The sequence below is a fragment of the Atractosteus spatula genome, chromosome 1 (assembly GCF_055471065.1).
Source record: "Atractosteus spatula isolate fAtrSpa1 chromosome 1, fAtrSpa1.hap1, whole genome shotgun sequence".
Classification (NCBI taxonomy): Eukaryota; Metazoa; Chordata; class Actinopteri; order Semionotiformes; family Lepisosteidae; genus Atractosteus; species Atractosteus spatula.
In genome coordinates, this window is record NC_142706.1 from 45,433,286 (window position 1) to 45,451,223 (window position 17,938).

At 37.1% G+C, this 17,938-nt stretch overlaps 1 protein-coding gene across 1 annotated transcript in view; it reads left to right on the plus strand.

The window, feature by feature from the left end:
* Positions 1-17,938, plus strand: part of uvssa (UV-stimulated scaffold protein A) — a 43,077-nt gene that overhangs the window by 20,853 nt on the left and 4,286 nt on the right. Inside the window, exons 8-12 of the mRNA XM_088932672.1 lie at positions 809-911; positions 9,365-9,539; positions 10,509-10,664; positions 12,082-12,265; positions 12,827-12,938. Of these exons, the coding sequence (XP_088788798.1) occupies positions 809-911; positions 9,365-9,539; positions 10,509-10,664; positions 12,082-12,265; positions 12,827-12,938 (730 nt within the window). The remainder of the gene's footprint in view (positions 1-808; positions 912-9,364; positions 9,540-10,508; positions 10,665-12,081; positions 12,266-12,826; positions 12,939-17,938) is intronic.

Consider the following 17,938-nt stretch of genomic DNA (forward strand, 5'->3'; position numbering starts at 1 on the left):
TAACTACGGACAATAACAATGTGAAGAAGAAACAGTTTGCCTGATAAATAATATCAGTTTATACACACAGCACACCGGATTCACTCGACCCAACTGTCTTTTGGGAAAAAAATACAAAATAGGAGCTCTTCTATGAGTTTTCCTTTGTCTCACAAAATTCTACAGGAGAATATCAGGCCATCTGTCCAGCAGCTGAAGCGCATTTGGATCTTGCAGTAAGATAATGATCCCAAACAGACAAGCAAGTCTACAAGAAAATTGTTTTAGAATGGCCAAGTCAAGGTCCAGACCTAAAACCCCATAGAAGTGTTGTAGCAGGACCTGAAATGAATAGTTCTTGCTAGAAAACCCTTAAATGTTTCTGAGTCGAAGCAATACTGTATGTAATGAAGGAATGGGCCAGAATTCCTACACAATGATGGTGAGAGTCTGGTTACCGGTTACAGGAAGCGTTTGGTTGCATTTATCAAGGTGGTGCCACCAGTTACTGAATCCAAGGAGGTGTTGACTTTTTAACATGGGGACGCTGGATGTTGTACAACTTTGATTATGAAATAAATTAAACCACTGTCACACTTTGGTGTTATTTGTTCACTCAGGTTCCCTTTATATATCCCTAGGTCGCACACGAAGCTCTGATTACATTCACCGGCGAAATTATGAAAAGGTTCGGAAAATCCTGGAGGGGAGAAAGACTTTTTCACCAAACCGGATTTTTAAAAATGATTGACTAAATCATTGTTTTAAAAAAAATATTTAGGAGCATTTGAAGTTGTGTATTGATTTGACGTCTTTCCCCCTCCTTTAGCCGAAAGCAGCTGCAGACAGCGAGGAAGAGGATGATTTTGAGGACGTCCCGGAGAAGGAGGGCTACGAGCCACACATTCCAGACCACCTTCGTGAAGAGTATGGTGAGTTTTCTCAGCTGCGGGGGACCTGAGCCATGGACAGCAACAAGCCAAATAAACAGAGTCATTATGAAGCAATAAAGGGAGAGACCACCTGAATAATCTTTTGTCTTGCACCTTTCTAAGATGTAGAAGCACAGACATCCAGATGCTCATTTACCAGTATATACAGTACAGGCTGCTCCCTTTTCCTTATACAGGGAAAAAAGGCAAGTGCTAAAAGATAGGTTTCTTTTGGGCTAAAAGTTGTTTGGCCCAAATTCACCATTGTTTTGACCCACAGGTCAGGCAAAAATGCACAAAAATCAAATGTTTGAGGAAAAAAAACAACACTTTCAGCATTCTAACCTGTTTTATTTTTTGCATTTAAAACAGTCACAGTAATACGTTTGACCAAACGTTAGTGGTAATTGTTATTCTACACAGCACAAAAACATTTATTTTGTACACCATTTCAGCTGCATGTTACATGTTACATGCATGTAAAGACAAATTGGGAAGATTCAAACCAATTAACATCATATACATTGATAATATTTCATAGCTTGTTTTTTAAATGATTCTAACTAATTTGGAGTCCTTAAAACACATCTTCAAGTCAGTTTAAGACAAAGGTTAAGAAAGATGTTCTAGAAATGCCCCATCTAGGGTTAGAGTTTAGTTTTCCCAAACTACACACAGGAATATTTTTGATGCCTTTGCTGTGCTGTGGGATGTATTTGCAATACAGGGAAGGTGGTTTTTTTTTTGCTGTTTCCCAGAAAAAAAAAGTAAGACCCAAACTCTCAATTTGTTTGTCTCGCGGGTCGCTGCAAAAATGGACAAAAATCAAATGTTTGAAAAAAGACTTGCTACATGTTAACTTATCTTATGTTCTGTATTTAAAAGCAAACGTAATTACATGTTTGCTGAATTTTAGTCATAATTGTAATCCTAACCTTTACACAGCACAAACGTGCCTGTTTTTTAACTTGTCCTTGTGGTGCGCAGTTACGTGTCTTTAGTGGTGACCAGCTGTGAATTTGATTTGCCACTGGGTTGGAGGTTCTGATGAAACTCATTGAAATCAAAGAACTGAAACTATATAGTAGATCTAAAGAGACAGAAAAACATTAAATTATTATATTTTCATTCGTACATATCCAAAGATGAACTTTCTGTGCCAGGTAATAAAATGCCATTGCTAATTCAGAATTGGTAGCAGCATCTATAAAATGCTTTCACATCCTTAAAGTTCAGTTTAATGCAACACATTTGAATTGAATGTTGTTTTTAATGGTTTGGAAATTCCCTGCCATACGTTTAAAGCCTTTCTTTATCATCTGCTCTTTAAATAAATTTAAGCCAAAGACTGGGACTCATTTGGTTAGTGAAGTATGTAATGATCTATGGATGCCAAATTAACAAAACAAGACCAATAATGACCTCTCATTAGCAAGAGCCATCATTTACACCTCCCATCTGGTCTCCTGAAAATGTGAAACAAATGCAGTGAAACGCTTTCTGCAAATTCACATGTTTGTGAAGCATTATAGTAAATAGGAAAAGTAGTAATAACAGTTAAAAGCTTACAGATCACACATTTTTGTTATGCAAAATTAAGGCACTTTAAGGTGATGTGTCTGTACCAAAGTCTTGGTGTGTTTCTATGAGCATATTCACATTAAATAACAATTTGCACAAGACATCTATTTTACGTGTATGACTCTGGAATATTAAAATATACTTTAAGAATGATTTAATTAGTGTTATTGTTTTATTACCAGGAAGCTTTTGATGAGCTAGCGTTTAGACTGAAGTCACGTGTGTTTTGGAAAGTGTAAGATCCACATGATTTCTGCCTCTTATCTCCTGTCAGCACCTAGTCATTGTGTGGCAAGAAGGGCTTGGCCATTTCACCTCCTTGAGTCCAGTGTCAAGCTGCCGTGTAATTGAATAGAACAATTACAGAACTGCTGGAAATGTCTCTGCTGGAGATGTCTCTTGTCTGGCATTGCTGCTGGAATGTATGTATAGACCAAGGGGTGTTATTAATAATCAACAGGAATTTCAGAGCCTATGTACATAAAGTATCAAGGTGTGCTGTTGAGGTTTTTATGAAGTGAATATGCTGTGATGCGTTTCCAATTTCTTTTTATTTCCCTTATTGTGAAGAAATAAGTAATGATCTTACAGTATTATAAAATGGGTAAATCAACTGAATGTGGAATTTGTCATGAATGCATGTTTATTGTCAGTATCAACTTTTAACTTCTCTGTTGAAACATGCTTTTCACAGAAGAATCAATTACTGTGCAGCATATTCACAACGAAGATGTACAGTACACACATGTTAATTTACTGTTTTTAGAAAAAAGGAATAGATTTTACAAAAGTTTTCTTCAGTATAGTAATCAGTATATATTTCAGTATAGGTTAGTAAAGTAATTGTAAAATTGATTTATATACTAAATCTTAATCTTGATTTGCTGTAATCTCTTAAAAATGTAAATTCCATTTCCCATGTAAGCGGATGTTATGTGTTAAAACCCGTAAAAGGAATACAATATAATGTGGCTGCAGATTTCAAATTCAAATTTAAGTATCTTGTAGTATCCTTCTTACTCTCTTGTTGAAACGAGACGTTATCTTCCAGAGAAAAACCGCAAAGCCCAGCGCTAAGGAAAACAAGCTTTCTCTTAACACTCTTTTTTTTCTTTCATTCCTTCACTGCACTTTTCACTGAGGAGCTTTTATCTCCCCCTTAATCCCACCATTTCTGTCAGGACATAATCTCTTTCTCAAATTTACATTTTAATTACAAGGCCTGCTGAACTCAGTAAAATCAATAATGCCAGCATTGGGCGGCCTAACTTTCAGCCAGCAGCTAGGCCTCTCTATTTCCTGCTATTGATTTATCTCTTTAACACCCTCAACTTTATTGCTTCAGACAAATAGCTACCATTTTGGTCAATTTGAACAAAAAAAGAAAGGATTTGGGGGTATTTTATGATGCCTTTCAGAAGAACTCTGCTATGACACAATGAATCAGCGTGATATAGTGGACTAAGGTTTACAGAACAGGAACAAGATTGGAATACTGTTGTGAAAAAATATGTATTTTATACATGCGATGTTATTTTTTATTTCACAAACCAGCTTATTATTATTGCTTACCTACTCATATATGTTACAAAGTATGTTATGTATCAGGTATGTTTTAAGTATTTCAGGTGGGTCTGCAGCCCGAATAAGTTTTTTTCTTCTCTTTTCAGCATGGAATAAACCTATTACATGTTTTAAGTATGTTTAAGGTTTTAACCATTATGTAGTATCCTGACAAAATGAAAGACATGAAAGAAAATTCAGTAACATTATTATATAATGTTATGAAATAAACAGTGATGTTTTGCCCTCACTATTAGTACATGAAAAAGTTAAATATGTTCTGTGAGGTGTGTTGTTCAAAACAAACACATGAAACACAACAGCAGGAAATTGAAATGGAGTAGTTGCCATGACGGCAGAGCTGTCAAATCAAGTCCAGGACCCATGGCCTGAGATACACACAACACGTATGCTACTATCTGAGTGAAGAGTCCGAGCTATTATTTTATCTTTATCATATTGAAGTTTTTTGTCTTGTTTATATTGCAAACATTTTAGGTTCAAAGATTTTTCTTCACTTCATTTCACTGGATCGAAGGACTAGATTTGCCAACGTTTTTTTCCACTGAAGGAAATGTTGCTGTTTTAATAAAACAATGACCGCAATAAAAATATAATATTGGCGTTAGATTAGTATTGCACAAATCTGAGTCTAATGCGCACAAGCACTTGACACAAGTGGAGTAGTTTGCGACCATCAATGACAAGGGAGAAGTCGAAAAAGTGACTTTTTATGCAGGTGATTTAAGTTAAGACTACACTGTGACATGTTTTTGGACATCTTCCAAGACAAAAATAGTAAAGGTTTCAGTGTGGATGGCATCATGTGCCCTCACACTTGTTAGCACCTATGGACAAAAAAGGAAAATCTGTGCCTATGAGTTGCCACATTTTGGTTAACCTGACTGCTGCATTTTTCTGCATTTTTTTTTTCAATAAAACAGCATTACTACTTGAATTAAATAAGCATTTATTGTCATCTTCCCTGACATCTTCTTCCTATGACAACTGCAGTTGCCAATACGTTTGTCTGATTCATTTCTCACTCTGTGGGTGAAATGAGAAAAGTTGCTGCACTGCTTTGGCTGGTTTTATGTACAAAGACCCAGCATATTAAAAGATGTAAGAGGAGAACATTTTTGTCTAAAATTAGACGTGAAGTGAATATTTAAGTGGTTGTTTTTAGACCAGCTTCCAGAGCCAAGATCATCTAGCTAAATTAGTCTAGATAGGCAGCATTTTTAAGTTTCATTCCTTCAGAACCACTTCCAAAATTCCTGTTTCAATCCCTTTAGTATTTGCCCTATGGTATTCTAAAACATTACAAATAATGATTACATTGACATATGAAATGGTGACAGCCTTGATCCTTTTGAAAACAATAACCTTGGCAAAATACTTTTCACAGCATTATATACCACAAACATCATACACATATCAGAATTTCAGAGCACATATTGTCCATTTTATTTTAAGTATGTGATTGCCAGGACAGGCCATTTTAACTCTTTCTCCCTAACATACTTGTTTGTGGAAAATCTTTTGAACTTGCAGCATTATTTGCAATATTGTAACTGGTATCTTGCATGTTGGTACAGAGAACATGGGAGTAGGCTGAGAGTAGAGGGAGACTGTTTCTTTCTCAATTTATCTCTGACTATCTGGTTGAGGGAGGGGTGGAGGAGTGGGGAGGTGGCCGTAGCTCAGAAAGGTCAAGTGCCTTGCCCCAGAATCACTGTGAGCTGATGGCTGCATCAAGAATTTGTCACTTATAATTTTGTGCCTGAACTGCACTATATGAACCAGGCAGCATGGCCTAATGCCTTCCTTGGATCTGTTTCAAAACACAGCTTAGCTGGGGTCTTTCTTCTGACCTGGGGGTCAATTCATTTTAGCTCTTCCAGCCCACCCAGGTGAAAGGAAAATACACAAGACTTGACTTGAGTGTGAAATGTGTCTCAGCAATGATACGCAAATGATGACATAACCCTTTGGTATAGTTTTGCACACCAGTGGACATTCAGACTCTGAAATATTCCTATGTTACTGAAATGCTTCATACATATAGTCAATATAGTAGAAAACAATTTAGATATTTTCCACTGGGGTGCCTAATTTAAAAATGATATCTCCCAAATCTAAAATCTAAAAAGCAGTACACAACAGATTAATAAGATATGCAAGGGTATGATTCCTTAAATGGGTAAATTGGAAGGATTATATTTTTCTAATAATTTACAAGAAGGCAAAAGAATTGTAGATCTATAGACAACCATTTTATATTTCACATTTAACTGTGAAGGTTTTTGCCACAGCTAAAACAAATCACTCAAAATCCAAAATTCACTTTAAATGCATAGTTCTGCATTTTTTTAAGTCAAATGTGAAAGAAAATTTTGCTGTACAGTAAGAGAGGCAGTGCAGGTTTTAGTTTTGCTGCATCACAGCGCTGGGCCCCTGGGGTTCAATTCTGGAACTGAGGTGCTATCTGCGTGGAGTTTGCATGTTCTCCCTGTGGTTGCATGGGTTTTCTCCAGGTGCTCTGGTTTTCTCCCATAAAAGGTCTAAAAACGTATTGGATAGCACTTTTTCTTTGCCAGGATAGGCTCTGGCCCCTGAATTAGAAGTGCTTATAAAATGGATGGATGGATGTCAACAAGAAAGATTATGCGGTTTATCATTCATACATGTTTTATCAGAGTGTGTTTTAAAAGACACCTGCAAAAAAATGCTTATGTTCTATCGTCCAAGCCTAGGGCTATGCACACATTCAGCCCCTGTGACTTGTTCCTACCAGATCAGTTGAAAGACGGCTGGCTTTTTCAGATGTTTATTAAATCATTATCTCAGATGTTATTAGAATCATCTTTACTAACTTGAACTTCCTAGCACATCTTTTCTCGGCACTATAGGAGGAGGGAGTATTGAGATGTGGGGAAACATCTCAATAACACAGTTCCGCTGCACCCATATTCACTATTTATTACGTATGCAACCCAAGTTTATCGTTTTTTTTTGTCAGAAAGTGACTGTTAATAAGTGGTGCAAAACAAACTCATTGTATTTTGCCCACAAAAGAATCATGAGCATCATTACTACAATTAAACCTTTTTATTTTGAAGTTCAATTATACTTATTTTTAATTTTGTTTCATTAACAGCAGTTCCATATTGTTAATAAAGTTTCTTGTATTCATAGGAGTATTGTCCTGTTATAAGATTACAGTATGTATTTATTGAATGTGTACCAGAAATGATTAAAAATAGCTTAAGACACTTGTTTTAAAACTTGAAGTAAAAGTTTTCAGCGTAGCAGAAATTCCATCTAAAAGGAGAAAATTGTTCAGATACTACATTTTTTACTATTTTTAGCACAAAAGTGGAATATTTTACAAAAAATATGATTAAGATGTCTTTAGTCATGTTTGACACTCAAACACCTACCACCAACTATAAGAAAGGTGTAGAGTTAGAAAGGTGCAGATTTATAAGAAACACTTTTAACCTTTCTGTACATGACCATCCCCTGAGATCAGGAATCACTTTCGTTGTTCTTCTTTGAACTCTTTCTAAGAATTTTTAATATTCCTTTTCGTGGAATGGTTGTCAAAACTGATGAGATAAACTTGGCTCACAAGCAGCTATGTGCCGTTTTAAAGCAAAGTGATTCATGTGGCATCTTTTTCTGAAATCTTTTTGTGATTTGGATGTAGTTATATGAGATGAAAAATTGTAGTAGAGTAAGAAAAATCCGACAGACAGTAAGATACTTGTAAAACATAAAATAGTGCTTGTTTTTTTAGAGACTGCAATTTTAGTATGGGGGGGGGGGGAACTAGTTCTTTTCAACAAGAAGGAGTTATTTAATCAGTTGAACCTGCATCAAACACTAAATCACTGTGTGTAAAGTTAAGTTCGTTAAGTACAAAAAAAGGGCATTGTGCTTCACTTCATGCAAGGTATTTAGTAACAGTACTTAGTCCCCTAACACTTTCCTTCAGTGAGTGGATTGGCAAAGTAATGCAGTCTGATGGCAGGTCTCTTTGAATTACCGGTCACCAGTAAGGCAATGCTGGTAGTTCAAAGCAGGCAGACTGAGGCTGTGTCACAGTCTGGCCAACAGACCAGGTGCTCAACCCTCTATAAACAAAACAAAAGGAAAGTGTAGGGTCCATCTATTTTCTTACCTCTTTATCCAATACAGGCTCATGGGGGAGCTGGAGCCTATCCAGGCAAGCATTGAGCGGATCCCCAGTCCATTGCAGGACACAAACAAACACACACTCAATCACAATAGATCCAGTTTTTACAGAAACAACTAATCTACCTGTAAAATTACTGTGTTGTTTTGCGACTGTAGTTTAAATAATAAAAATGACTTAAAAATATTTACTAACACATGAAGCTGGAGAAAGAAATAAGAAAAAATCTGAATAGTTCCTTAATATACACTGGTCTGCAAAATGATTGGGTCTAAGGTCACCTTGCCTTGACGTTCCTCAAGTTCAAGAGTGTGGGAATTGGATTAAGATGGGATGATTGGTCAGGTCACGGGGTTTCTGTTAACTCCTCAGTCTGTTATTTAGTTCAGAATCACTGTCTGAAGTCACAAATTGTGATCCTGAAAATTCTAAAAGTACCCAAGTGACATTCAATTCAAATCCGTGGCATTCACTGCTCTTTAAAATCTCATGCTGCAGGATTGCAGATTACCTCTAGGAACATTTCTGTTTACTATCTTATTCTGTCTGCATTCTGTTGCAGACATCAATTTTTTTTTCTATGATGTTACCAGTTCTTATTAAAATTGGCTTCTATACAGGTAACTAATATACAACGTACACACTTACCTTATGTTTCTGTTGTATTACAGAGTTCCATTATAGCGAAGAAGCTGTTACACTATCATTTGAAGATGATATTTTTGGGTTCTTTCTCTTTTTCAAACATTCATCTGTTTGATGATCAGTCTCAGCTGATCAGTGCAATTACAGATCTGCAATATTGTAATGGTCTTCATAAGAGAAAGCGGTCATAATGTCGGTGTGATTGTGCTTCCTTAAAATTCATACAACAAAACAGTATCTAAAATGAGAGATGAATGCTTAGTATTTGATCACATTTGATATGTTGTCGCTCACTAGCAAAGCATTGTGGAGTAGCTCCGCCTTCCTCTAAATTCTGAAAGGAATTTGAAAGTTTTTGTTTTATTTGCTGGAGTCATTGCTTATCATTGCTTTGATAAAAAAATAACGGAAGGGGATAAAAGTGCTCTGCTAAGCCTAGCATTCGGTCTTTGTTGAACCACAGGTCTGGGGCCTGTCTCCTCCTCTGAGCTGACTGCAGGGAAGCCAGCACCACCGGCCACTGTTTGCCCCCAACCACGAGCGAAGAGAAGAGAGAATGAAGAAGAGCAGGACCCCACCTGTGCTGCCGCTACTCTCCGAGTCCTAAAGCAACGACTGCCACCCGCTAAAGCCAGCAGGTACTCTCCTGGGCTCAGCCTGGCCCCTCCTCTGCCTCACACCAGCACAAACCCAGGCTTTTTTAATGAGGCCTTTCTGCAGCCTTTGAAGGAGCTGGCCTTTTTCAAACTGGCAGGCTAGTGATTTGGTCCTCTGTCAGATGGGAAAACAAAATCAGACAGTAGTTTGCTTATAGAGCCCACTGAAATTAGTAGGACATGAGAGTACTTGAGATTTAACTTTCTGCTTCATTTGTGAGTCGCATATCTTTGTAATTGGTGCTTGTGCACTGCTCAACATTTGCAAGGATTTTCACAACCTTTCCAGTTCTCTTTATTGTATGAAAAAGCAAAATAGAGAGAGAAAATATGTACATTGAGCAAATCATAAACTATTGAACTGGAAAACATTTGCTTCATGTGCAGTCATAGTATTGTTAACAGTAATAATAAACAAATAATAATCGTTACTACTATTCTAGTCATACTACTATGGCTAATGCTATCACTGTTATTTCTGCTATTACTAAAACATTTTATTTAATATATTATTATATCTATTCTAATCACTATAATTGGACGTACAAAGAATAAATCCAAAAGTATTTTAATTACTTATAAATTAGTGACCGTTTAAAGATTATTTGGTTAAGTGTGCTTCTGAAATGTCTTTTCACAGTTACTTCACAAGTGTCACCTCTTATTGAAAACTGTAGCTTATAACGTTTAAAAAAAAAGCCTGATCCCTTCGTTTAATATTTGCTTACTACTCAGCGCTGACCTCTTGTAGCATTGTGCAATTACGGAGCAATCTCCCGAACGAGGTACTTCATTTCATTTTACTCAGCGGTGGATTCTAATTTCTAATAGCAGTGTAAGTCACAGAGGATCCAAGCCAATGTGAGTGTTCGTGTGCAAGAGGTTAATGAAACTAGAACAGCAATTGTGCTCCATGTTATCCTCTATTGATTTTTTATAATCTCTCTGCAGCATGCCTGAAAGCTCGGAGTCAGCAGCGAGCACACTGGAGCCCCGAGGCGAGACAGGGACAGAGCAGGAGGAGAAGGCAAGAGCCCCTGTAATGCCATTCGGCTTGGACCTATACTACTGGGGCCAGGACCAGCCCACTGCTGGAAAAATACTCAAGTACTGTACCGTTGCTGCTTCCTGTAGATTTGAGCATTATATCATTTCATACTGAATGTTCTTGATAGTACTTTTTGTAAGTTCATTTTCCTCAAGGAAATTCTTCTTTGCTTTGGTTGCCTGGGTTGTTCTGCTGTCATTTCTGTCATTTGTTAGTGGATTTAGCTGCCTTGAACCTCACAAGAGGTTTTTCCTTTTATTCAAGGGAGGATCAGCGCAACTCTTGATCTGAATTAAACCCGGTCGCCACAATTGAGCAAAATGGTGAAAAAAAAAGACTACAGACATCCGCCATAAAAATACATTAAAAGCTCTTTAAAAAGGAAGGTTTTTCATTTAGATGTAAGAATTGTAAGAGAAGGAGCTAATGTTGTGAGAGAGAGTTCTAAGGCTTTAGAGCGCAGACAGTAAAAGCTCGATTACCAAGCAATTTGCGTTTGGTCGATGGGATGACTAATAAGCCCTGCCCAGAAAACCTAAGAGAGTAAAAGAAAGCATGAAGGACCAGCAGCTCTTGACAAAGACGATGGGGCTACACCGTGAAGATGTTTTCAGACTGGCGTTAGAATTGTAGAATCTGCCTGGGAGTGGGTAGAGAGCTTAGGTAGAGGGAAAAAAAGGAGATTCCTGCAGAAACAATTAATGTTAACTTCCAGAACGAAGCTGGGATTCTGATAAGTAGATTTTAGCAGCAGGAGTGTGTGAACATGAAACCTGGCTTTCTCAAGTCTACACAGTGCTGCTAACCACAAGAGGGTGTCATTTACTGTGTAAAAACACATTCAGAGCTGCCCTGCTGCTTCGTCAAAGGCTTTGGTGTTGAACCGAATGCACCCCACTTACAATGAAACTAACATTACGAATAAATGTCATCTAGATTTGTATGTTTATGCTTGTACATATGGCTGCATGATATACAATGCCAATAGAAAAAAGCAGTTACAATTTACCATTATTGTTTGTGAGTATATATGCAAATTTATATTTTTATGCATGTTTGTCTTACATAAAGCATATAATATTTAGATATTTATTTGAATGTTTTTACATATGCAAGTGAGCATAATGTTTTTGATTTTATGTAATACAATATTAAAAGAAAGCAATTGGAGCTTAAAGCATTTTTTTATTTTCTATACAAATACCAGTTAGAAAATGTATGGATAGTGTACTGTATATGACAGGCAGTGGCTAAAGAACATTCACTTTTATTCTGAGAAGAATCTTCAGTTCATCAGAAGCCACAACAACATACTGTGAGTTACTGTGGCCCAAGATGCCTTGGAAAGCAGTGAGTTGTATCCAGAACCAGAACCAGGAAAACAAGTGGAAATATAAAGTTTTCTCTACTGTACATAACTGAATTAATTAAAAAATGGCAGAACTCCATGCATCCATGAATATCCGTGTCCTCCAGGTTCAGCTCCCAGCATCAATTCTGGGTGCCCCATGAGGTGGAAGAAGAAGTGGAGAATGAGGAGTTGTCGGCCTTGATGAAGTCCAGATACATCACCTTTCCTGGGAAGTATGTGCCAGTCGAGCACAAATGCCGAGCGCCAATGCCCAATGGCACACTTTGTGAACGCCAGGACAGAGTCAAGGTTGGTGTTACTGTTGAAATTGCTTTCTGGATTATAGTTATTTCTGTTACCAGCTGGACATATCATTCTGTATTATGTTGGGGAGTAAAAGACATTTGTAATAACGCTGTTTTGGAGTTGGAAAATACAGATATTTCTGTTTGGATTAACAGATACAGACTTAGTTTGGACATATTTACAGATATTTTGATCTAATATTATTATTTGTTGTTGTTATTGTTAAAATGATGGGAACACAGTGCCTTACACAAATCTTCATGCTCTTCCAATGTTCTCCCATTTTGTTGAATCACAAAAGGTGTATACACACTTTTTAAAGTCAATACCAACATTTTGTTTTCTTTTGCTGTTTTTGCTAACATGTAGCTCCTTTCACTTGTACAAGGTTTCAGTCTGAACATTCTAGTTCCAAAAAATATAACCTTTTTAAATATAAATCATTTGTAATTAAACAAAACAAGGACATCATTGGAATGTAGTGGAAATGTTTGCAAGGCACTGTAAACTGAGATTTAAAAGTTGTGTTATTTTCTTTACACATAAAATAAACAATTTGGACAGTGTCCGTTCCATGGGGTGATTATCCCAAGAGACGAGCTGGGTAATCCCATCAACCCAGAGGATGTGGCCCGTCTGGAGAGAGAGAAGAGAAAACAACAAGAAGAGCAGCCAGGTGAGGCTCAGACCGTCCTCAGCCTGAAAGAACTGACTCGGGAGCAGTGAGCTGACACTCTAAAGACAGTGCTGGGCTCAGAGGTCTCTTCAGGCCATGCCTTTACAGCAGTGGTTCCCAATCCGGGTCCTGGTGACCGAGACACCTGCTGGTTTTCATTCCATCCCGAGTTCATTAGACAATGGAAGCCTTATTGATCTAAGAAGTTGCATCAATTTAATATTTGCATTTTCTTTGTGTGGTCACAAGTTTGAAATTTTATGCCAAACATGTTTAAGAGCTGGGAACAAATAGTTCCCAAATTATTTTTTTTATTATTATTATTATGTCAATGAAGAATTTCAATGTGTAATTTAGGGTTCAGCTGGAACACAAAACCAACAGGTATGTCACCAGGATCACCAGGACCAGGATGTTGGCTCAGCTCATTTGTTTAATTTTGAATGGGTGGTAAGATCAACTGTGTAATTAAGCTTAAGCAGTTGATTGCACCTCCACTGCAGGTTGGATAGGTTGTTATGAACTAGCTGCTCCTTTTCCTTTTCCTCCATTCTATCACTACTGTGCTTTAAAAAGATTAATGTTGTTCTACAGCGTCTCTAATGAGCATGTCAGCATATGTGGAAACATGAGTGTCACTATTACAACAGCTAAACTATCTGCGATGCCATTGCTGAATGGATGGAGGATTTTCACGAGAGATTCTGGATATGCCTTTGCATTTTCCTTCCATCAGAGTTACAGCACATAGTCAATGGAGATGCTCACCCAGCAGATGGCAGTAGAGCAGTGTCACCAGGTCTGTGATCATTCAGACACTAGTAAAGGGATGGTCTACCCCCCTGCCATGTGGGGATGGGCACAAGAAACTACAGCAGATGTCACATGAGCCAGTCAGCGTATGAGCTGGACAATTTTAGAAATTGTATCCCTTAATTTTGCAAAGAAAAAGACCTATAAACTAAATCTCCTTTGGTGCTTACAGAGCATGGCCATTAGCCTGCTAGTTTGGGAAGAAATGCGTGGCTCGTTTGGAGTCTGTCCCACTATGTGTGTGGTACGAGTGTCTCCCTCCTCATTGGTTTACTTACTCAAAGTCCTATATAAAGAATAGCAAAAACCTAAGACCCATGTCTTATCCAGAAGAGACAACCTACTGGAGAGAGAGTGCTGTTTTCATTCTGTGCAGTAGAAGCCATTCTCCCTAAGAGATCAATTAAAACCTTTTAATTTGTTTCATTCTATTAATTTGTTCCTAACTCTAAAATCAGTAAATAACTTCTGCTTACACTAAATCTAGTCACTGAGACTTTCAGTGTCTGGTTTCTGTAACGCATGTTTGTTTTCTTTTTAATCCCTGGAAGAAGTTAGGTAGATTCTGTAGTCAGACTGGAAAGTCTGGGGTTTATAATGTCTGATAGAATGTTTTTCCAAGACATCATCATCCTTGCTGCATGCAACAACTCTTCAGCAAGCCCACATGAGGGCATTTGCTAAGCTTGCAGTCTTTAGAAATGAATGAACAATTATGCAAATGTAAAGAGGGTAGGCACGGGATGCAGGTGTTGAAATTGTTTCTCTTTGAGTTTTCACCAAATCTATTGTTTTACCAGAAATATTGTAACGATTACAGTTCGTGATGCAATTATGATGAATAACCATTACCATTTCTCTTAGTGATCTTTGGTCTTTTGGGGGCAGCCTGGAAGCTGACATTTGAAGAGCTCCTCACTTGTTTGTGAACTGATTTACAGTTAAAAATATGACACAGTAGAAAATAATTCTAACTAAAAAAGCTTACATTTTAATTTGTGTTCCATTGCCTGGTGATTTATACAAAAAGATCAACTAAGACAGGACAAAATATCATCCAAAGTATTCATGATTAATATGTTTCATCCAAATTTATCATTATAGTAGAGTTAACAAGAAAAATTAAAAACAAACTGTTTGGTGATACTTGTAAAGTGAAATAGTTTGATAGAAACACCATGTGTTTAAACTTGGAAACACAGGCATCAATTCGATGGTCATCTTCAGAAGTGTCTTATAAAACATACCACAACTGTGTTTTCACATTATTACTTATGGTCAGTGCATCTAATTTCTGTTTGCAATGATAATTGAAACTCAGTAAAATAATAAATAGCTTTGTTATGCATGTTAAAAACGTTAAGATTAAACTAATCTGTTTAAAATTTTCTTTTCTTAATTGAGAAATTCTGAAAAACAGAGATACCTATTAATAGTCCAAGTAGGTAGCTGCGTCAGCATGTGTAGGCTGTAAAGGAACAGGTAACAGGTTTATTCGGCTCCAACGCCAAAACATTGTGTTTCCTTTCTTTTTCAGTATGGAAGAAACCCGCCTGTTCCTTTGATACCTATTAATGTCTACTGGTGAAAGTGCCATTCAAAGTAAAAAAGTTTTACTATGTTGGCTGTTATTATAGGAAAACTGTAATACTGCTGCTTTTCTCTGATGGATACTCTTATGTGTCCCTTGGCTGTGCTGCTTGGTCCTTCAGCACAGCAGAACTACACCAGTCCTCAGAGTGAAAATAGTGAAAAGCCAATGAAAGATGAATCTATATTACTGAAATCTAACACACTGTAGTGGAAATGCTTTCAGCTTTCTGATCCTTCTCTAACCCAATGACATATTTACCTCCTATTACCAGGGAAAAAAGAAAAAAGTGTATTCTTGAAATGATGAACTGATGAAATAACATAATACCCTGATAATCTGAGGTCTGCGTCTCCTTTCCAATAGTTCACACAAAGAGCAAATTAAGTGGCTATTTTTTGGTGTCATTCGTGCGGTGGATGTGGTCTTTCTGCCTTCAGTGACTTGTTAACAAACAGGTATCGGAGCAAGTGAGCGCAGGGAGGCTGATGGCCAGTCAGATGTGAAATAGCATCTTTTTACTAACTAAAGTATTGATCCCTACCCCCCTCCTTCCCATCCAAACTGTGCAATTTTCTCTCCACTGCTGCTAAAGTCAGTGACAATGTATGAAGAGCTTTAAAGGCCCATCAACACTCAAAAAGGCCGCTCTTTCTTAGCAGTCTATTGATTTTTCTCAAAGGCTTTTAAATTGCCTCTTCATTTTGTTCAAATGCTCATTTCATCTCTACCGGTCACTGATATATATTTTATATATATATATATTTTTCCCCATGCTGTTCAAACAATCGCCCCATTCACTAGAGTCTGTAAAGTGTAACGCCTTCTTATTACCAGAAAGTAAACTGTTTAAACACCTTTTCCCGTAATCTGGGATTACTGGTTCCACTTTCTGAGCCATGCCTCTTTGGTATTTTATCCCTGCAATAAATCAACTCCGAAACAACTTCTTGAATAGATACAGTGTTGAAGACAGCTGGAGGGATTAACTTCATACTTTGCAAAGTTTTCTACAGAAGGCTGGACTGATGGCGGCCAAACTTTTATCTGAAGGTTCTATGTCCCTAATCCAAGACCTAGCATTAAAGGGACCTAGGTTAAAAATCTCTCTACATTAACTGACCACAATGAAAACTAAAGACCCAGATGACACCCACTCCACATTATTGAACCTGTCTCACAGAATATGTACATTTGTTAGAAATTCTAACCCTAAACCCAATTTAGGCATAAATCTTGCTCTGTACATCATTGTTAACACCCAAACCATAGTCTACATTGAAACACTGAGGTTAAATAAGAACAAACTGTACAAATTTTCGTCATGCAGCATTGGACATTGGTAGTTTGACTGTACATTGATATATTTCATGTCCTAGATTAAAAGGGATAGTTAGACAAGGAGTCTGATTTTTTCGGTGTGCCCCTGACACAAATGTGTCCACTTTCCAATTATCCTAAACTGAGAACTGAGATTTTAACCAGTTGAACACTTGAATATGTTTTAGAAGTTGTTTTTATGTTTTTAAGTCCAGCATTTGTTTTTTGATTGATGTTGTTGAAAATGGGAAGAATTTGACTTAGTGTAAAAAAAGAAGAGAATGAAAAGAAAACAATTTATTGAGTTTCACATGTCCAGTAAATTCCAGTCATGATGAACAGAGGTGCTGATGTTGAACAGTGCTGCCCACACTTAATACAAGTTTAAAAAATTAAACAGTCCAGGAAAGAAAGGACAGTGTGCAATAATTAGATGGCTTGGGTTAAGGATAGCGGTGGTCCCTTGGACGTTTTAACAACAACAAACCAAATTTTCTTCTACGTGCGGTTGATCAAAACTAACACAGCAGTTTTCTTTTTAAATGTTATTTAGTATATTATTATTTATATGTTATTTTTGCAAGCTTTCTGAAACTAAACTATAGTATGTTGTAGTGGTGCACTTGTTACACTTATGTGATTAACTATTTTATCATGACCCAAAGAACAAAGTACAGAACAGAGCCCAGATTTAACTTTATAGTTGATGTAGTTTAATCTATTCTATACACTTGTGCTTAATGAGTAATTCTTCTGATCATGTATAAAAATGGTAAGAGACAGTGGTGTAGCAGTAATTTTGTTTTGTGATTATGTTACAAACACTCGGACTTAACAAAAGGTGAATATCGAGCAGCATTTTTGGACTCCTTAACGCTGTACACAGCCTTTAAATAGACTGGATTTTAAAGGCTGAAAAGCAAAAACTTTTTACATTCTCTTCAGGCACATTTCAAAGGTTATTTAAGCTCTCTGATAGGAGCAGTTGACTGTGTTCTGTAATTTTTTTCTGAGTGATTTTAAACGACCACTTCTGTTTTGCCCACTATAGGTTACGCTAAACGAGTGCCATTCATTGGAAAGCCTCAAACCTTGAGTCTTTAAGACAGAGTTCTGTCACAGATGAGCAGATTTTGCACACGAGTTTCCCACCTTTACAATCATTCCAAGGGTACATGCCAGACAACAATGTATTTTCATCACACTTTTGAAGTTTGAAGGAAATGTTTTGAAAAATGATATATTTCTCTGTTTTTATGTAGCCATTGTTAACCTG